This window comes from Apis florea, unplaced genomic scaffold (genome assembly GCF_048593485.1).
Source record: "Apis florea isolate Af1SG1 unplaced genomic scaffold, ASM4859348v1 contig_3493_pilon, whole genome shotgun sequence".
NCBI classification, from domain to species: Eukaryota; Metazoa; Arthropoda; class Insecta; order Hymenoptera; family Apidae; genus Apis; species Apis florea.
This window is the reverse complement of record NW_028256772.1, coordinates 2725001-2747382: the sequence shown is the minus strand read 5'-3', so window position 1 is coordinate 2747382 and position 22382 is coordinate 2725001. Positions and strand designations below refer to the sequence as shown.

General features: G+C 29.1%; 3 protein-coding genes across 29 annotated transcripts in view; 1 reads left to right on the top strand and 2 right to left on the bottom strand.

Moving 5' to 3' along the window:
* The first annotated feature begins 345 nt into the window (after positions 1 to 345).
* On the top strand, positions 346 to 5643 carry LOC100872811 (uncharacterized). The gene is made up of 3 exons (XM_003693458.4): positions 346 to 1479; positions 2031 to 2148; positions 4805 to 5643. The coding sequence occupies exons 1-3, from the start codon at positions 1330 to 1332 to the stop codon at positions 4987 to 4989; spliced, it is 453 nt and encodes a 150-aa protein (XP_003693506.1). The 5' UTR covers positions 346 to 1329; the 3' UTR covers positions 4990 to 5643.
* Positions 5644 to 8183: 2540 nt separating this feature from the next.
* Positions 8184 to 15865, bottom strand: simj (transcriptional repressor p66-beta simjang). Of its 27 annotated transcripts, none has more exons than XM_012486378.3 (9): positions 15471 to 15865; positions 12730 to 12798; positions 12010 to 12293; positions 11627 to 11852; positions 11254 to 11542; positions 11015 to 11080; positions 10327 to 10760; positions 9948 to 10249; positions 8184 to 9868 (listed from the first exon to the last, which is right to left on the bottom strand). In XM_012486378.3, exons 2-9 carry the CDS (start codon positions 12777 to 12779, stop codon positions 9612 to 9614), a joined length of 1908 nt encoding a protein of 635 aa, XP_012341832.1. In that variant the 5' UTR covers positions 12780 to 12798; positions 15471 to 15865; the 3' UTR covers positions 8184 to 9611. The 27 variants fall into 27 exon arrangements, with proteins under 27 accessions (XP_012341832.1, XP_012341836.1, XP_086768809.1 ...); XM_012486382.3 differs by having other exon boundaries at positions 12010 to 12290; positions 15471 to 15862; XM_086912683.1 differs by having other exon boundaries at positions 11263 to 11542; positions 12010 to 12290; positions 15471 to 15862.
* A 702-nt stretch (positions 15866 to 16567) lies between these two features.
* LOC100872572 (F-box only protein 33) overlaps positions 16568 to 22382 on the bottom strand; it is a 13348-nt gene continuing 7533 nt past the window's right edge. Inside the window, exon 7 of the mRNA XM_003693456.4 lies at positions 16568 to 17090. The gene's annotated coding sequence lies outside the window, so the exon portion shown is untranslated. The remainder of the gene's footprint in view (positions 17091 to 22382) is intronic.

The following is a 22382-nucleotide window of genomic DNA, read 5'->3' as shown; positions in this document are numbered from 1 at the left end:
AACATACGTTCCTCTTTTAAACTATAATGTATTTTAATGTAAAAAATATACTTTACAATCTATCTTTAAGATGATAATTTCGCAAAGTAGAATACATTTTAATATATGATGCGAATATTTTCCTTTTATAAATAACAATTTTTATTTTATTTTCTTTTATTTTATTCGTTTTTTGTGAGATATGTAAGACATGTATACATAGTTTACATTTATTAGAAAAAATTTTAAATATATTTGAAATTTAACAAAAGAATTTTTTTTATTTCAATTGATTGTGTCAATTTTTTCTGATTAGATTGAATATGATCTTTATATTTCATTTTAAATCGTAAATAAAAATTTCTGAATTTTTATAGTTAATAATTCAAAATATAGAAAATCTATAAGATGATTAATTTATATTATTCTATCTTTTATCTATGGCCGAATTTCTTAGAATAGAAATTTCTTTTTTTTTTCAAAATCGCAAATTGAATCATTCAATGAATTGATGGATCTTTTTGTATTTGTTGATGTGCATTTTTTATTAATTAGATTGAATGTAATTCTTAATTATAATTTAAAAATTTAAAAAGTCTTAAAAGAAATTATGATAAAATAAAGAAATAATTCAATTTGATTGAATTATGTATAATAAAATGATCTAAATATAATTAAAAAAAAAGTAACAAAAGAAGTCCAAGTGTAATATAATGATTAAAATAATATAAATCATTCATATATTTTTTTAAAATATTGCATGCAACTTGATATATAAACTGTTAATATATTTTTAGGATAATATATTCGTGGGATATCTTTGGAGAATCTATAAAAAATAAAATAAATATAATTGATATAGCTATAAATTTTATAATCTTAATAAATTTTATTATTAGAAGAAATTGAAGTTTATGATAAACGAAATTAGATTGAATAAGAAGGCATAAATAAATTTCAACCATTATTTCAATATTTTTGTATATTAACTTTTTTATTCTAAAATCGATCTTCTATGAATATATTAAATGTCTTATACATATTATATATTATGTAATCGAAAAATACAGACTATATAATATAAAGTGAATTTAATAATCGTAAAATGGAATTATGAAATGTTATGATTAATCATTAAATCATTTTGCACAAAATAATTTAAATTGAGCTTTAGCAGTCATACTTCGAATAGCTCTATTCTATGTCATGTCGTAATGTAGGATATCCCCTCCAGATGGAGAAGTTAAACTGTCGGTGTGCTTCTCTTCACCTGACCACCAGTCACAATTTCAAATTATCCAGAACGAGTTGTGAGCTTTTTTTCGTCGCGCGTGTTTCTACGACAGCGTGATGCATTCTCGTGGTACATTTCTATTTCTTTGTTGTTCGTTTCTGATGGTAAACCATCATTGTTGCGAGGAAAATGTCACTAGTGTCACAGAAGAAAACGCATTAGCGAAATTAGTCAAAATGTTTTCGAAACCCGGAGCATTCAAACGAGTAAGTTTCAAAAATTATGTATCTTTTTCAATATTGTTAAGAATATAGAATATATTGCAAAAAATATTGGAAAAAAAATAAAACAGAAATTTTGAAATAAAAAAACTCGAATTCGAACTCGAGAATTTTTATTCCTCTTTTAGACTAAGTTTAATTTTTTACATGAATGCACGTTAAAACATGCATACATAAATGCAAAGGCGAAGTTTGAATTGATCCATTGTTAAAAATATCAAATTCTCATTGCGTAACGAAAATTATAATCAAGGAATATCTGTACACATGATTCTACAAGAATTATATTTTAAAGTTCTAATAATTATAAAAATGTCATAGCCCATATTTTAATATTGAAAAATTCAGATTAATATACCTCGTCTTTGTTTTGACAAATATTTATCAAAATCAAAATTAATTTTTTATTTATATTTAATCTTATCAATTTTTTTATAATTTCCGTGTTACATAAAATCAATATTTGAAAATTGTGAAAAAGTACACCATATATTTCGTGTTCCTAAATGCAATGAAGATGTCCAATTGACTTTCAGATTAACGCAATACTCGGTGAAAATTCGATCGAAGAATCTTTCACGTCTTGTCCAAAAGGCGAGGAAGGCCTCGAATGCAGAAGAGCCGAGGCCAGACGATCCGTCGACTGTCCTGAAGGTAATCATACAAGGATTTCGAAACTTTATTATATGCACAAAAAATAACATTTTATAAATATAAAATTAATATATTAAAAAAAATAAAATATTATTTTCACATTCTAGTTAGATAATCTTAATTGTGTATTACGAATAAACTCACGACTTTCCACGATATACAATAGATTCTAACCTTGACATAGCCACTCCCAGACGTTATTTACTCATGTTAAATGCACGCGATCGCTCGAGAGTGTTAATGTACGAATTAGATCCATCGTTCAATTGAACGAAACTATTTTTCGCGTTTTATTATATTTAATTTAAACGTTAATTTGTGTTTAAGTGTATTTATTGCGATGTGATAAATTATTTTCTCGGGAATGATGCCAATTGGGAAACAGTTTTATTTTTACTTTAAAAAATATGAATATAAATAGCAAAATAATTGGAAGGTTTAACAGATTAATGAAGAAAATAAATTGATAATTCTTTAACTAAAAAATATTAAGGAAAATTTAATGGCTAATAATAAAAAAAACGAAATGTTGTGAAGCATAATTCAATATACATATTGTATAATGCTGCAAAATATGAAGTATTTGCATTATATATATATATATTTTCTTTGAAAATATAATTGATCATCATGAAAACAGTATAATTGTATTTTTGTATATTTATAAAAAAATAAAAAAGAAAATAAAAATTCATATTCATTTCCTTTTAAAGATATTTAATTAATGATTATACTTATTATTATTTGTACTTTAATTTTTTTCTCGTAAAAATATATCATTAAATAATTAATTATATTTTTAATTATTTTAAGCAATGTAACATTAACCCTTCGCGGTTGAAGGATTGGATAGCACACTTTCACTAACAATTCCAATAAAAAATGGTACGTGAAGATTTTATTAAAATTAATCAAAATATATATTATAGTTTCACATTGTTTGCATATTATTATTAATTCCAGAATGTTCGTTTATCAATTGAATGTATGTCATTGAATTTCATTAAATCATATAGAAAATAATTTATTTTATAAGTTATTTTTCTTTGAAAAATAGAAATTTTAGTTTTTTTATTTTATTATTTTTATCTTAAAGATCGTAATATTAACCCCTTGAGAAAGAATTGGATAAATGCCTGAAAATGTACTTTCACGATATATCATTATAAAGTCATTTTACTTCTATTTCTTAAATTTTTATATTAAAAATCATTTATAATTTATGGAAATTATTATCAAAATTTAGCTTGGAATTAACTTTAGAAAGTATAATAAAATGTAAAATAAAATAAAAATAAAAAAATATTGATTTAAAAAAAAAATAATTTTTTTTTATAAAAATTAAAATTTCTTCGAAAATAAATTCATATATAATAGTAATTCGTTTAAACAACCATCAATTATATTTTGTTTAATTAAATCTTTTCAGCAATAATAGAAGACATCCTATATAATCGGTATAATGATCATGGAAGATCAATTTTAATTAATTTAAATTTATTTATAACTTATATCTAAAAAAATTAATTATGCTAGAATAAAAAAAATTATTATTATAAAACGCTTAAGCAATTTGGAAGCAGAAAATTAAACATTTATTTTTACTACTCCTTGCAATTTTTTTCCAAGAGAATAATTTATAATAATCAATGCAATGCTTGTATATTCCATCTCACATCTCTTCCTTTCACTATTCAACGATCAAGAAACTATGATTTAGTAAGTGAACTATATACAAGACATGTGGTTTTATCGAATCATCTAATTATCATATACAGAATGCAACCATTGATCTGTTTGAATTCTTCAACAATGTGTTAATTTCTTACCTCTTCTTTTTTCATAATACGTATTTTTTTTTTTATTGTATCAATTAAAAAAAATGTTCACTTCAAAAAAATATAGATTATAAAAATGAATGTAAAAAAGAATTGTATAAATTATATCAATTAAAAAAAATGAATGACAAATATATATTCCGTGATCGAAGTAATGTCTAAGAGAACAGCGACTTATCTTGTTTTCAGTTACTAGTTATTATATAAAAAATACATACATGCGATATACGATACGTTTTACCTGTGTTCCTCTTCTTTCCCCTTTTCGTTATGGTTATTTAACATAAGGAGTCGAATATCTTATGATGCAAGCACGTTGCTTTGGTAATGGAATTGCAATCCGTTATCGAGATGACGGAGTAAATGGAAAAAATGAAATGTGGTATAGAGAAATCGCTTCTAGTAAAAATATATTTATATTTATAATTTAAAATAAAATGGCAATAAAGCTAATGATTATTGATATTTTTTTTTTTTAATATCTTTTAAAATATTATATATCTAATATTATAAATATAAAAGTAAGAGACTTTTAATAAATTAAAAAATCAGGATCAAAGATATAGAATTAAATTCTATTCAAATTATCTAAATGCAAATTTTTCACTTAAAACAAAAATTTAAAGAAATATCATTAAAACCTGAAAAAAGTATGAATTTGTTAATATTGTTACTGATTCACATAATTTTTTACATTCAATTTTTACAATGATTTATCTGTTGTTTTGTGTAATCAGATAGAATAGAATATTGATTAAAAATAAATGGTTTGCGAATTTCATTTTTGATTATCAATATTTCTTCTTGCTTTTTTCCAGGTGACTGTTATTGCTACAATTGTGCTGCAGCTGGTCCTGAGTTATGGGCATCCTGTTGTCGTGAAAGCTTACGATGCTGTTCGCATCTTGCAGCGGCATGTCGTACTTGCGACCATCCAACACTGTATCCGTTTTGCTCAAAACACTTTAAAAAATGTCTTGTCGAATTGAAAAAACAAAATTAATATTAATTTTCTATGATACAATTAATTTTCATCACGAGGACAAATAATCGAATGAAAATATACATAAGAAAATAGAACTAATAGGTTATAACAGTTTCTAAACAAATGAATTGGAAATAAGAGAAAGAATATTTCGACAAAACGAAGATACGTTTTAAAAACACAGTTAGCAACTGTAACCATGGCCAAATTTTATAAGTATTTTTACATAACTATAAATTAAATCCGTACAAAATAATAATACGAATGAAATTCGCATAGGTTAAGTTAATCGACAATCGTATCTTGCATAAGTTGAAAGTTTTACGCCGAGTTTCTAAATATAGCGCTTATCTTTCGACCCGTTAAACTGGTCCCCGTTTCAATTTTTTTTTGTGCTACGTTACATTACGCACCAGATAGGGTAACGCGAAACGTGAGATGCCGTGATAAATCGTACCTGAACTCATGTAAAACTTGTATATTCTTTTTTTTTTTTTTTTTCTTTCGCGAAATATCAAAGAGGAAGAGGAAACAATGGTGAATTCATCAATAGAGAAGCAACAGAAGGGAAGACATATTCGATATGTCTGTAATAACAGATTAGACAATAAGATAACGTTTTTACTATGTACAGAAAAAAAATCAATAAAAAAGAAAAGAATAAGAACAAAAGAAGTATTAGAATTTATAATGACGAAATTCTTGAGCGTTCATAGGTCAATGTACAAACATAGTAAAAAGTTAATGTACCTCCTAAAGACTAAACGATCGCAGGCCATTAATCCGCCGCTTTTTGTATCTTAACGATTATTGAGAACATTTGAGTTATGCAGTTACTGTCCAAGCGATAGACAAAAAGTAACAGACAGTTTGACAAGTCGCACATTTACAAAATACTTTGCCGATCGAAACGTACGAAAAGTAATACAACGCTGCTTCGAGAAAATTTTTCTCTTCGACGGATATTTTTTTCATTCATTTTCTTTTTTTTTTTTTTTTTTTTTTTACATGTAACATTAAAAGCTGACAATTCGAGAGTACAAATAATAAATCATCACTCAAAATACAATCATTGATAAGCTTTATTCGTGTAGTCTTCAGAGTATTTAGTAATTCGTATTTTTTTAAAACTACTAAATCCTATAAATTGTGGGGGCAGAGACTTTGATCAGGTAGCCAGACTTAAATAACATAATATAGAATAATACGAATTTGATTTCATTTCTTCTTTTTTGTTTTTGGACGTAAAATTTTCACGTTTGAAGAATTATTTTATACATTTTTTCTTTTCATTTTCGCAATTTTTTCAAATCGTTTACTGCATCCCCACGAAATATCGGACCTCGTTTCTTTACACAACATTTTATTTATTTTTTCTCCAAATATCTTATATAGAATGCTATTCCGCGAAATTCGAAGTTCTATATTGCTTTACCTATATATATTAAATCGAAATTTCGATTCGTTTCATTTTCTTTGCTATTTCTTGTTCCATTTCACATGTTTCACACTACCGCCATACGTGAAACTTCTAATATTTTTCTTTTCTTTCATTTTAATATTCTCTTCGTACCAAAAAAAAAAAAATTTTTTCTATTTCTTTCTTGTTTTTCTGTCGTGTTTAGTATATAAAATTATAGTTTTGCACTTGAGAATGCTCTCAGTTCTTAAATCAGCACCACACAGAGGTGAAAGACAAGACTAGAAAAGAAGATAGGAAGAAACGTAGTTACTCTTTTTTTCTTTTTCATTTTTTTTTGAATTTTTGTTTCGCATTGCTGTGAAAAAAGAATATAATGTGATTTTTTTTTAAACTTTTTCCCATATTTGGATTCATATTTGAAGGAACGTAATCAAATTATCTACGTTTCGACGAATCATCAATAAACACTAAACACCTTGCGCGATTTCGGCAGTCATAAGAGTGATGATGCTGCGCGCGCATCTTCACTTTTCTTTCGTGTTTTTATTCTTAATTAATATAGCGATTGATTGCGAAGCAAGGGAGGCTGGTGAAAAAACGCAAATATTTAACTCATATATAATATAATAATATAGAAATAATTGATTCTCAATATATATATATATATATATAAATCATAACATATTATATATATAATATATATCATATCATATCATATCATATATATATATATAAAATATAATATATAATATATAATAAGACATAAATGATTGCAATAGTTTTTATTGGATTTGAGTTCGGTTATTTAATTTTATTGTATTAAATTTTAATTTAGATTTTTTCTTTTACAGAATAAATATTATTTTTATCAGAATAATTATCATTAATATGCAAAATCAAAATTTTTTAATATGAATCATTTAAGAATTATTAAAATTAAATAACTCAACCCAAAATGTCTAAGTCTAATACGAACCCAAATACCAATTAAATATTAAATGTATCTTTTTTCTGGAATTTCTTGAAAAATAAAATTCCTGAAATTAAAAAGTTGAGCATATGCATACACAATAATTGATTAATAATATTAAATTAGGATATATTTATCATGTATAATTATTGTGCGTTAAATGACCATGCACTCTCTCGCTTCACGTAATGACGATAAAATACGAATAAATCCGCTTCTTTCACTTTTATCTTTTCCTTCTTTTTTTCTTTTTTTCCTTTTTTTCTTTTTTTTTTCTTTTTTTTTCTTTTTTTTTTTTTCACGATCAGAAGAATAATAGCGGTAGCGTCCTGGCAAAAATGACAATTGACAACGATGATATTACTTCGATTCCTTTACATAAAACACAGATCTTGATCTATTATGCGATCGACTTATTACGGTGTACATGTATATCAAGTATGAGTTCAAAATCTATCACGAAGTACAAAGAGAGATTGATTATGCTATTTTTAGTTTATTAACTTGTATATACCGAGAAATATCAAGACTACAGTTAACTATATATTTAGTGATTCGGAAATTGTGACCAAGATCAGTTGGTTAGCCAGTAATCAATGAAAAATCAGATTATTTAGAGTAGGAGTGGTAATAAGTATTGCTTGGGATGTGTGTCGGAGAGATTTTGTTTTCACTCTTTCTTTCTTTCTTTTTTCCTTTTTTTTTGTAAAGTGTAGATAAGTTTTTTCATTTTGTTTTTTTGTTTTTTTTTGTTTTTTTTTTTGTTTTTTTTTTGTTTTTTTTTTTCAGAAGAAAGGATTTCATAAAAACTCGGCGTTCTGCCATTTAATCGTCTTTGTTTTATCCTTTGAGAAAAACTTTGGGTAAATATGACTTGTGTTAAATTCATTAAATACTTTTACATCAATGTGACACATGAAATCAGTCGCGCAATCATAAGTAATTTATATCTTTGATGATCGACAGATTTTCTTTTTATCTTTCATTTTTTTTTAACACATTCTTCAACGAGAAAATCTTATCACAAAATTCTTACAAATTATGCGCGAATGATACTCATGTTACTATTTTTTAAAAACATACTGAATACTTATTCTTTGTCTTCTTGCAACGATGACAAAAAAAAAAAAAAAAAAAGAAAAAGAATCGTTATTCTCACACCCACATTCATATCTTGCTGACTATATCAGCGACACACATTTTCTTATAAAGATCGTTTTTTCCCCTTTTTTTTTCTTATTGAGTCTACAACTTTCTTGTTCTTACTCTTTCTCTTTTTCAATTATTACAACCGCCTTAAAAATATTTCACTGTTTGAAGAAAATAAAGAGATATACACAGAGTACAGGTACCGCCGATGATTACAAAAATTATTCAAACTAGCGACAAAGATCGATAACTGTAATATATCAAGGGTCTAAGAAGATCCCATTTTTCAACTTTGTTGCTTTACGTCACATAATGTTCATTTTCTCTGTCACATTCTTTTTTTTCGCACTCTTTCTTTCTCCACTTATTACTATTGTAAATCAACCAATTTTTTTATAATCACGTAACACTTATTACTTAGTGCCTTATAAATGTCCACTTGGTTCTGTAGATATAATATATATAATGTAATAATTGAAGCAATTATATTCATTTATGTGCGTCCGAGTTATTATGCACTTAATCCAATTAGTTGATTGACATTCACCTATTATTCATTTGCAATATTATTAATTTCAATATAAGGAAATGTGAAAAAAGCAGATATTGCTCTTAAAGAAACCAATTTGAAAATTGTTTGCTAAACTTAAATTATGAACAGTTTTTCATTTTCTCTTTTTGAAATCACGAAGATAATTATTCGTATATTATGTAACCGAAAGTTGAAGTTCTCCAAGACAATAAGACGTCTTGTAAAAAATAAATCATCAAACCTTTCAGGTAACAATCAAAAGTCACACTCACACGTCAATGCATATTCACAAAATGATGGTTAAAATATCCCATTTTCACATAATACAGGAAATATCTTGTCTATTCTTCCAAGTTTGAGCTCACTTTGTAAATACAGATGCCAATCATGCATCGATTAACATATTATCCTAGAAATGTCACGAAGATGTAACATTCCATTGAAGATTTCCATTTAGTACGATATTGTGGAAAAAGAATATGAGTATCTTTGTTTCTCAATATTCTTAACACAGCTCTACAGTTTCATTTATTTGCGTTTAGTGGTCGATGTTTAAATGCGTTCGGTTACGTTTTCCAATTGTGTGGATGGGCTCGAGGTGGAGCCTGATTACCCTGTGCTTGAGATGCTTGTGATGGAATCATATCAAGCAGATATTGACGTTGCAAATCTGCTGCTTGTCGTTGCAATTCTGCGAGACCTTTTCCGCCAGCTTGCGCCATCGCTAATTGGTAAGGATATAATATCGAGGTAAATGGTGGCATCATATGAGCAGGAAGAGGTTGATGAGGTGGCAGACCTGGTACAGGATTTTTTGCTAGTTCTGAAAATGGAACCGATCACACTTATTTTTAATACAATTCATTAATTTTTAATTAACAAAAACAAATATATATAATTACCTCTAAGCAATTGTTGTTGCAAAGCAGCCGCAGCAGCGTGGTGTGGACTGAATTTTCCACTTTCTGCTAATTTAACCAAGGGATGTTCTTGTAGCTTAGGTGCTGGTGGAGTTGGTGCTAGCGTTGGTGCTGGTGGAACTTGAGGTGGGGGGGCTGGTGGCGTTGCTACTCTTCTCGTAGGAGTAGCTGCTTTAGGAACTGGTTTAGGAGCTGGTGGATCCGGACTCGGACACGCTGCTTGTGCCAACCTTTGTTCTATTTCTTGTTCTTGTTGTAATGCTTTTACAAACGCTGTTTTTAATCTATAAAAAAAATGTAATATATTAATTAATATAATAAAATATATTATTAAATTTTTCATAAATTTTAAATTACATACCGATTAGTATGCTCTGCTTTGAGAGCTTTTTTAACATTAGTCGTTACACAGTGTTCACATATAACTCTAGGATCGCGACCTGCTGGTGGTCTTTGAAAAGTTGCATGCTGCACTCGTGGACCTTCTTTTTTGCCACCAGTTATAGGCTTTTCCCATTTCCATACAGGTGTGAAATCCGTTTTACATTGAGTACATTCGAAAGGTTCTGGAGGTGGTGGAATAGCAGGTTCTTTAGTGATGAAATCAACTACATGCTCCAGACCCACCAAATATATAAATTCCGTATTAGACGGATTTGGCACAAAGTGCATCTCCGGTGGTGGAGGTTTTGGAGGTGGTATTTGTAACAAAGTTTTCTCAAGTTGTTTTCTTAAAGCCAATTTAGCAGCCGCTTGACGTTGTGCAGGTGTCTGATTATCATCCCTTGGTCTTTCCTATATTTTAAAAATAAACATTACATGCATAAAAAGTATAAGATAATAAATTTGATTATAAATTCTCTATAAAATAAAATGTCATTGTTATAAGAAATATAAAATAGAAAATAAGGAAGGAAATGGAAGCATAAATGGGTTAAATATAAAAATAAAAAATAATATGATTATTAAGGCAAGAAAAAGTCGGCACAATATTTAATAAAGAATTAGATTGATAAGAGACTAAACATATTTGACTATAGTGGATATACCTGTTCTGAAATCACAGGTGTGCTTAAGGATGCGGTGGTTTTATTTTCTTGAGATCCAACAAGCAGCTTTGTGTTTACAAAAACACAATTATGGTTATTTACAAAGTTCACAAATAATGTAAACAAGTATTTGTAAAATATAATATACATATGCATAAAGTTTAATATAACATCTTTTAATAATATCTATTCATAACAATTATATGTATTTAAATAAAAAAAGAAATAATATTTTATACCTTACTTACTTGATGTGCTGGTGTAGGTGTTGGATCTTTTGTGGATCTTTCAGTTCGATCTGCAGGTGCATGATAATTTGATACGTTTGATGTTGCACTAGGAGGCCTGCCCCTAGGATGAGGTGGTTGTGGTATAACCATATTAGGTGGCATTCCGGTACTAGAAGTAGAACTTCTACCAACTGTAGGTGGTAGTAACATTCCAGGTGGTGGTGCATGTAAACTACTGCTCCTACTTGGTGCAGGTTGTCCTCTAAGCAATGGTGGTGGTGCTTTGCCTGTTCTATGACTGAAAACATATATATATTATTTCATCAATTATAATCAATTCTTTCCATTAATTTTATAGGACAAAATTTAATTAAAAACTTACCTATGAGGAGTTGGTTGTACTGTAACTGGTGGTGGTAATTTACTGGGTACTTTAGGTACAGCAGCAATATTTTCTTTTAATTGTTGAGATTGCCTTAATTTTTTTAATAATACCAATTTCATTTCTTCAGATCTAAGTTCCTCCCTTAATTTTCTAAGTGTTCTTTCTCGTTCAGCTAATTCATCTGATGATAATTCTTTTATTGGAGGCAAAGGAGGCATATCACCTAATAAATAAAAATTTATAATTTTATTAAATATATTAAACTTTTAGGAAGTATAAAATCAAATATAATATGTATTAGCATGATACTGAAACTATAAATTAAAATAATAAATTATAAAATTATAAAAATAATAAATTATGCTATTTTTATAATTAACCTTCATCACTGTCTGCATTTCCATTCACATAACCATTTATTCTACGTTCATCTGGAGTTTCTGCATAACTTATTTCAATTCTAGGTCTAAGATTGCGGCGTGTTTTTCTATCATCTCCAGATTTAGGAGCTAAAATGCCTCTTGCTGCATTTTGAATGTTTCGTGCTTCTGGCATATTGTTGTCCACATTAGGATTCGAAGAGAAATGAATACCTAAATCTAATGGAACTCCTACATCTGCAGAATTAACAGTGATTGAAGGAGAATTTCTCCTGCTACTGCTGCTGAAAACACATATTACTTACTGATAAAAATTATTATGATAAATTTTATAATTTGGTAAAAGAAACAATATAAAATTATATAAGATATATATCAATATATAATTAATTATATATATATTTAATATGTAAATAAATATACATTAAAAAATGAAACTTAGTAATATAAAAGTTTCATTATCTTAGAAGAAAATAATCTATAAAAATAATCTATATATAATAATTTATAATTAATGATAAACTTATTTTTTATAAAAACTACTATCATATACAATTATCATACAACATTTTAATATATTATTTTTTTATGTATTCATAAATACAATACATAAGAACAATTTTATGTTGGCATAATTCTTAATGATGTATCTTTGTATAATATAATTAATTAATTTAGAATTTAAATAAAGAAGAGAAATCAAAGTTTCTTTTAATTTACCTAACACTCAAGTCCACTACCGCATCCCCGTCCAAATCCATGGCTTCCATTCTTTCAAATACAGCAATTCTATAAATCACAAAGTAATTTTATGAAACGCAAGTATTTATTTATAACTACGATTAAATTATTTCATTTCGATTGGATCGATTTTAACAATAATACGGCAAATATATGTATATGCTAGTAAAAAAAAAAAAACGACAAACAAGTCAGTACGAACGGTGAGACAGCGTTTCGCAATGCCGTGATTTGAAAGCGATAGAAAAGATTCACTGAAATAAAAATAACTATGTTACCAAAATTTCCGTTCGAACATTTCGTTCATATGCACCGAAACATCTTCCCTCTTTATTTCGAGCAGCAATCGTCTCAACTTATGAAAGACGCAATCACAACAGTAGCATCACCGGTAACGCGATCAACTCGCGGACTAAAACGCGCGATAAAAGATCGTGTTCGCTTGCAAGGCGATCGGCCGATATCCACGGAAGCAATGTCCTAACCTAACCTCCGTGGAATTCAAAGATGTTCAAGGAAGGATATATTTTCTTCGAGATCGTACACAAGGAAGATATTGGCGCGCTTTGCAAAGCTGCCGGTAGTACTATATGTCGCGTGCTTTTTGCTTTCTTTCTTTCACAAATTTTTCGCAAGAAAGTGGTGATATAAAATCGAAGAATTGAATTTGATGCTTCGGAAGTGGCGTCTCGGCACAATGGCAGCTAAGCGTAGCGGTACAAGACTGTGGAAGGGGGAGAGGGGTGTCCTGTACCGCGAGGGGAGAGGTACGGTCGCACATTAATTATTTCTCCCCTCACTCCGCTGACGGTCTACCCCCTACCACACGAGTCAGCCACTCACCCACACGAGCGGCATCGGAACGGGCTAGAAACCAATCTCTTTCTCTTTTCCTCTGCCTCCCTACCACTGTTTCTCTTTCCCTCGTTCTCTCTCTGCGGATTTTCCCGAATTTCGTCTCCGTACTTCTCCCTTTCCCTCACTCCTCCCGCACCCTTATGCCCTACGGGAAATCGATTTTTCGACGGAGTCCCCACTGCCGGCCTTCGCGACTAGAGGGACGAAGAAGTTGCAATGTTTTTGCAACGTATTTAATATTGTCCACGCATCTCGTAATTACTATTGTATCAAGAAACCAAACGCGACCTCTAGTTAATACGATTCTATTTATTATCAATTTTTCTTATGTTTAGATATATATTATACATTGAATAATTGTTTCTATAGAAAAGTCTATTTTTAAAAATTTTTATTTCCTACAAGTTTACTTTTAGATCGTCTTTAATGCAATTAACTAGTTCACGGAGTTTCTCTTAGATCTCCCGCCTTGCACACTTTCCAGATCACGTGACAGTATAGGATCTCTAAACTCATAAATTGATGTCAGCATTTTTCATTCATATTTTATAACTTTACTGTTTGACTAATAAAAAAGTAATATATAAAAGTAAATTATGTATGATAACATTCATATTTGTTTTTTATCAAATATACAATAATTTTGTTCAATTTATATTTCATTATATTTTTCGCTTCAAATTTATTTATATTTTTTGTAAAAATGCTAAAATTATGAAAATTTATTATATATGTCTTTTGATGCATGTTTTTTTTTTCTATATTAAATTAAAATTGTACATGAAATAAACATTATTAAAATCCATAATTATATGAAGTATTTTAAAGTAATCTATGACTTTTGAATTTTTTTCCTAACCTAATAAACATACATTGTCATTATAATAAATTAGTAAGCCAATTTTATTCAAATAAATTAACAAAAGCAAAAAACAATACATAATCGTTCATATTCAAATAATTTAACAACACTAAAGAAAAACTATAAAAATAATAAATGTAACATAATCAATGTAACACTGATTAATATCAATGTTTCATATTTTATTTTCAATATAATATAATATATTATAATATAATTTTAATATTATATCGAATTACAAACGAAAGTAGCAAAATTTATTATTCAGACAATGAGAGAAATAAATTAAAATCATTTGATGGTAATTAATCAAACGTACAATTGAAAATGTAGAAAATTCAAATGTGTGAACGAGCTATACATGAACGCTCGCTGGCGACGTGTGACGCCAGCTCGCACAACACGGCGACACGCGACTCTTTATATTTCCGCGTGCACAACATATTTGCTACTACATTGATAATCGCACCTTCTCTGGAACGATGCACGAAGTGTTTTGACCCCCACACACGTCTATGTCTCCCACATTCAGGAAGACTCACGTACCTGAGAAGAGGTCAATCAAGAGTTGGTCCAAATTTGTGTAAATCGCTTTGATAAAGTCAATTATACACAAAGTGGACGAATAAATGGGCAGACTAGTAGATAGGCTGCAACAACCAAGCAAGCAGGCAGGCACGCTATTAGGTAGACAGTTAGGTAGGCAAAGTGGTCGGTCGCTTTCCACTCCACTTCACTTCATTCTGCGATATATTACTCTATACTATCGCTTACGTACAATGACATGGCGCACACTACATACTACCGCAGTCAGTGTACGCATACACTTCACTTCTCTCAAGTATCCCTCCCTATCACAGGCACACTTCACTGTCTCGCGATCGTGCACGCACGATTTCCGCATGTTTTCATGAATTTTTTTCGCGTAGCATATCCATACATCGTTTACCGTGATCTTCACTTTACTTAGTTTGTATAACAACACGAAAACAATACATACAGCTCGACTCGAAGGGATGACGCGTACCAACGGTAACCGTGTAAATGATTGTCACGATCGTGAATCCCAGACACAACCTTGAGCTGCTACCTTCCGCGCAAGGAGAAAAAATTCACACCGCCTCTGCGCAAAAATTAACGAGAGTGATTCAATATGGCGGCCTTGTCCGCCGTTGATGTCTTCCCCTCCTCCATCGCTCGTTTCGCCGGGCATCGTCGCCGTCGTCACTCCCCTGCCCCTGTCTCTGTCTCTGTCTCTGCATCGGAGGTGTAACGTCGTGGGGAAAGTGAGGACGGGGTAGAGGGACGTCGACTGACCGGGAAGAGGGGGAGGGGGAGAGGGAAGTAGACAGTGGATCTTGTCGCCCCCGTTGGCCCCCGGTATCGTTTGTCGGGAAAGCGCCGCCAGCTACGGGGCTTACCGGAAGCACCCCACGGACTTTGTAAATGCGCTACGAAAGGGGCTTGACAGTCGTCTAAACAAATCCACGTGCTTCTGCGCATTCCCTTCTCTTTCAAACTTATACCGGTAACCGCCAATCGGACAACGGCCACGACATATTGGAGGGCATTTCAAATCAAAGTAGTTTTAAATGAATTGTAATAGTCACGAAATTATCGATCTATGGGAAATTTCAGCTCGATATCCATATATTTGAAATAATATGATTAATTATTTAATGATACTACGTAGATGCAAATTTATAGATATTTTTAGATTATAAGTATCTAGTTTTAAAAATATTTAAAAATATATTTCGTCATTGCGTCTATTTATATCACGGTATTATATATTCCAATTAGTATTATAATATATAATTATATATTCTAAACTTGCAAAAATAACGTATGGAAATATCATATCAATTAAGAATTGATATTAAAAAATATAAGTAATAAACGGATTAATTATCATATATAATTGAAACTTTATAAATTTTTAAAATACTTTTTAAACTATTAGCGAGAACTTTTTAGAAATATTTTAGAGAAAATTATTAAAAATAAATAATAATTAATAGTAATAAATAATAATAATATATTCTTCACTTTTTTCTTATCGATTGTAGACTGATATTAATAAATTAAAAAACAGAATTTTATGCCATGCACAATTTATTAATCGATCGATACATTTTTAAAAATTGATTGGTATTTAAGAAAACATTTGATTTTTATAATCGAAGATGTAAAAATCATAGATCGGTGTACAATTCTATGCTGGAGTTGAAAGAATACTGATATTTTCTTTTTCTTTACGCGACAGTATTAACGATTTTGCACATTACAAATGCATGTACGATTATATAGTCTATTTACGAAAGAAAAAGACAAAGATTAACAGAAATGGACAGTCATTAACGATTGTGGACAATTACGATACAGCTGCGTTACAAATAGTTGATCTCCATCGTTCGTGACAAAATCCTTCCAATGATCATTTCTTGTTTTGTCAAATTAATTTCCAGTTATGTCACCATCATCATCGTAACAAATCGATTTTTTACGAAAAAAATCGATCTTTTTTTCTTCAAGGTATGGTCTGCATCGATTCAAATGTTGTATTTCTTCAGACCAAAAATATAAAGGAAATTCCTGTGTTACGAATGATAGGAAAAGCCTGGAAAAGTGTGCAACTTGGTCGGAAAGACAATAGACGCAATACACAAAAATATTTACAAATACATATATTTCGCTGCAATAGATTGCAAACAGATCGGGAAAAAATTCATATTTTCAATTTTTATATAAATTGTATATATGTTTAATATACTATAAGGATCCGCACAGGTGTCATTGTTTTATATCACTTAAAAGGAGGTAAATAAATATACAGACAACTGATAATTTAACAAAAATCGAGTACTAATTTTTAAAAATATATTTAGCAAGAAAATTTTAAATCTAAAAAAAAAATTTTTTTTCAAAAAATATATTAATAAATAATACATGAAATAATTTATGTTAAATCATATTTGCATGTTTCTTTATTATCTAATTACCTCAATATTCTTCTGCATTTTCAAGTGGTTCATTAAAGTGAAAAAAAAACAAATGATACATTGAACATATCCTTTCACAGCAAAATACATATATGCATGCAAACATATGTGTATATTTTGGTATAGTTATATATAATATACATTATATATATTAAATATCCATATATAATATATATTCTATACAAATGTACGTTGAAATGCCTTTCGACCTTTTCGTTGTCCAATAATTTTCGCCTATTTTGTCACTGAGTTGATCGCATGAAGAGAATGTTACAAAATCAGGTACCATGTTAAATACCAACGAATATACAATCGGTTTCGTAAACCTTCTGCGGCAATGTATATACACATCGATAGCCGGAAATAGATATATTCCGATATTAATTGCTTTTCACACTTCGTAAACTTTCGCTTCTATACATTACATCGTAACTTAACTAACGCACGATCGATTCCGTTTTTTGTTTCTTTTCTATTTCACATTGCTACACAAAGTTTAATCAATAAATGAGTGTGTCTAAATGTGTAAAAAACGAAGAAATTGGACCATGAAAGATTGTAATTGATAAATTTCTCTCAATAATTGCCTGTACAATATCAATAGCAAAATGTTGCAATGACAATCCTCTACTGCTTAACTTATATAATCCCATGAATAATGGATCATAGAATAAGTTCGATGCACTATGGAATATCGAAAATTCTCTCGACAGATCGTATATATGTCTTTTCCTCAATTAATTTGTTTCTTCTTCTGTTAGACTCTCTCAATACCGAAACGAACGCTCTCATAACGGCAAAAACACACTCGCAAACTTATCTATATGCACTTGTAAACTGCACTCATTGACGTTTAAGTATAGACAATGAATAACACGTTCATTGAGTCCCTAAATGTCGAATTATTTTGCAACTAAATATTATGATACTGAGAGAGTCAATTATCTTACTGAGATACCTGTATCTGAATATCACTTATTATATATAAACGTTGTTGACACATTTTTGTTTATAAAAAACAATTGCAAATTGATTATGAAATATTAGAAATTAAATAACTCTAATAACACTAATAGTTAATTAATAATAGTTCGTCCAATTCATGACGCGAGATTAATTCGGCATTCAATAGTGAGAGTTCAACTGTATAAAGCATAAATAACACCTGTTGTTCAATTCTTTCTATATCAACGAACTATTCGCATCACCAAGAACATAATGGAACTCCAGGTTTGATTCTATCTTACAAAATAATTAACCCAATAGGCAACAAACTTCTTTATACTCTTCTTCGGATTTTAAAACGCTGTATAGTAATAGATAGTTATAATAATAAAGATATCGACGTTTACAATGTCGCTCGTTCGTGGCGCTGTAAGCTTCGATTACACGAATGTAAACGCAGTCAGTTTTACAGTCAATTTGTGAAGTTAAATTCGAGTAACAAACAACCTTGAGGTCTCGAAAGAAGCGACCCTTAAGCGTCGTTCACACATGTATATTTTTTCCGATAGCTTCATCATTGTATATAATAATAAAACAACGTTAAAAAACAATGTGTTATAAGTATATGTTAATACACAAAGATATATGTAATACGTGGAGATTGGTTCCTTTTTAGATAACATTTCGCAATGAATCATAAATAACAGTAACTTTCTTCAATCCCCTTCTCCCCACTTTGAATCTCTGTTTAGATATTAGATTTTTGCTGCATCAATAACAAAAAACATTGCATATTTAAGTTTGTTTCATGGTATTCCAAATTGTTTTTTGCGAATTATGTGTTAATATTTCTTAAAAAAAAAAAAAAAAAAATTCGACATTGAATTGTATTGAATTATAAAATAAACATTCGTTAGAAAACTGAATGTTTGGAAATGAAAAAAGGCAAAGGATTCGAATATTAATTTGAAATAATCAAAGAAGAAATAAGCGTAATATAACATTGTACTACGCTTATCATGATTTTTTTTACGAGATATCTGGAAAGTCTAAGAACTGTCAAACTACGAGTTAAAATTTATGATTTGATATGGCATTAGAACGCCATTAACAACGCGGAAAAAATAATGGAATAGGTGCACTATACGTAATTCACTTGATACGCTTCATCTCGAAAACAGCATGTTCAAACATCATGCATTCATCCTCCTAATGCGTTCTAACATCTGCTTTTACACGTTTAACTCGATCGAAATACTATTTAACTATATGTATATGTCGTTACTATATGTATATAAACATTAACGCCTGAACATCGAGATTAAGAAAAATTAATGCACGATTGAAGAACAAATTCTCCATTCGAAGAATTATTACAACTTTCTTTTCATTTTGTTGAACGTATTCAGAGAGAACATTTACAAAGTTACACGTATCTTTTTTTTTTTTTTAATTTTTTTTTCTTATTTTATATATATATATATATATATATATATATATATATATATATATATAAAAATAATGTATCGAATTCTATATGAGAAACTTCGAAGTGCACTAATGGGTTGAAATATGTAGTATCTACAACGACTAAAAAAAAGTATGTGTGTGTGTGTGTATAACGTGTGACAGAGGCCACATTTTTATTCGTAAAATTCATCATCGTAACATCACGTTTTTACGATTTTCCATTTTAATCTGAAATCATGCTGTGAAAATGTCCGATTTAACACTTTAACTGGTATGCGGTGGACCGTAGTATATAGCATACCGTGCACAGTACTCTTAGAAAGCTACGACGACACCGATTAAACTGTTAACCGCAACAGAATCGAATAATACGATATATTGTGTTGTACCTTTCAAGAAAGATTTAAATATATATATATATATATATTTGTAAAATTAAATATATTATCGATGAAGATAAATCCCTGTCGTAAACGAAATGCAGATTTTTATCAACGCGATATTGAGAATCGAGCTACAACAATAGAGATAAAAATTAAATGTTATCTTGTAATTATTAAACTGTACGCTATAGTTTTTATCAAAAAAACTCTGATGTGACAGCAATTCAAGTTAACTCGGCAAGAACGAAACCGATTTATCACTATTTTGCGTGAAAAAAAAAAAAAAAAATGTGTATGCCCTTATTGGGACCGAAACAATTGCCAGAGTTTTTTTTTTTTTTTTTTTTTTCTTTTTTTCATGAAATAAAATATCGAAACGATGAATATCAATAGAACTACATACATATTTTTGCTGAAGACGTAACGCAATGCGAAGCATTGATAATTTGATATTCCACTGGAAAAATTTGTGTAGCATTAGACAATAATGACATACCAAATAGTGTTAAATATTATTCTACGGATAAATAATCTTTTGTATACGTTTTCATAAATTCATTTTTAATAATGGCAACTCAAAAAATGCTGTAATGTTTTGTTTTTGTTTCGACAATTATCAACACCATTTAAAAACTAATAAAAATGATCCAATTTCAGGGTCATCGTTGTTCGGCACGGGACGCGTCATAACGTTATTCTGTTCCGAAAATTTCGATTTCGTGATATAAGATTCACAATTATTCACAATATTATGATTAAATATTCTTTCTTTTTGTCCTTCTTTTCTCTCTCTTTTTCCATTATATATACATATATATATATATATATATATATATATATATATATATATATATATATATAATATACATATAATATATATATGTATATATATACCCGCGTTTAAAAGAGCTAGAACTTCAACGAACGACTACGAGACAATATTTATTTTGGGCCCGGTGACGTTTTTTTTATTTTTCACTTCGAAAATGTTTCTCTCTTATTTTTATTTATTTATTTTTTTTTTTTTATTCTCACAGACAACATATTTTATTAGCGGAGTGTTTGTTCCATCTTATCTTGCGATTTGACAATAAAAAATAACTTGCCCGCGTTTTTTATTTTTCAGCCCTTAACTTACATATATATGTACAAGTATCTAATGCTGTTTTGGTAAATATTCTTATAGTTTTTTTTTTTTTTTTTTTTTTTTTTTTTTACGTATCGATTGAGGAGCGCGCGAAATTTCAGAATATCATGTTTCATGTTTCAGTTGTTGAAGTAGTGCGATTTCTCGACGAATGTCAAAACGATTATCTCTTTAGTGAAATATGCAATGGTAAAATGATCAACACATAGTATATAAGCATTTCACGTAAAATTGTAAACTCGCGTTTTCGTGTTTTTTCAGTCGAATTTACCGATTTGTATAACGATATTCATCATTTATGATACAATATCGAAATGATTGCATATGCACACTTATTATCTCGTCTTTCGCAAAAGTTTTTTTTTTTTCTTGTTTAATTTCTCCATTCAACGCAAAAGCGTTCCTTTCCAATTTGCATTTTCACTATTACGTTTTATACCACCCGTTTCTTTCGTTTGGAATGAATTATTTTTGTAAATCATATATATATATATATATATATATGATATATGTATATATATATATTATATATATATATATATAAAATTGTGTATGCGCGCGCGCGCGCGTATGTGTATGTGTGTGCGTGTGTGTGTAAAGAAAAAGAAAAAAATTGCTAGTTATTATGTTTGAGAAGCGTTTCACAATTTCATAAAACAAAACGAATCAACGAATGAACTTACATCGAACCGAATATTTTTCTGTTCGCATGAATGGTTTATTCGTTATATCGGTTTCATTCTATCGTACTTAAAACGATGTAAAACTTTTTTTTTTTTTTCTTTCCTTTAGGAACTTATAATACTATTCGTGATGTACATCGTCTTGATTTTAACCTGAATTATCACGTGGGTCTGATGAAGGCAAGTCTTTCGTTCTTCAATATCGTTTTCGTTTGATCGGTGGAATTTAGATATATATTAATGTCTTTATAATTACATTGTTTTTTCAATTGGATTTTTACA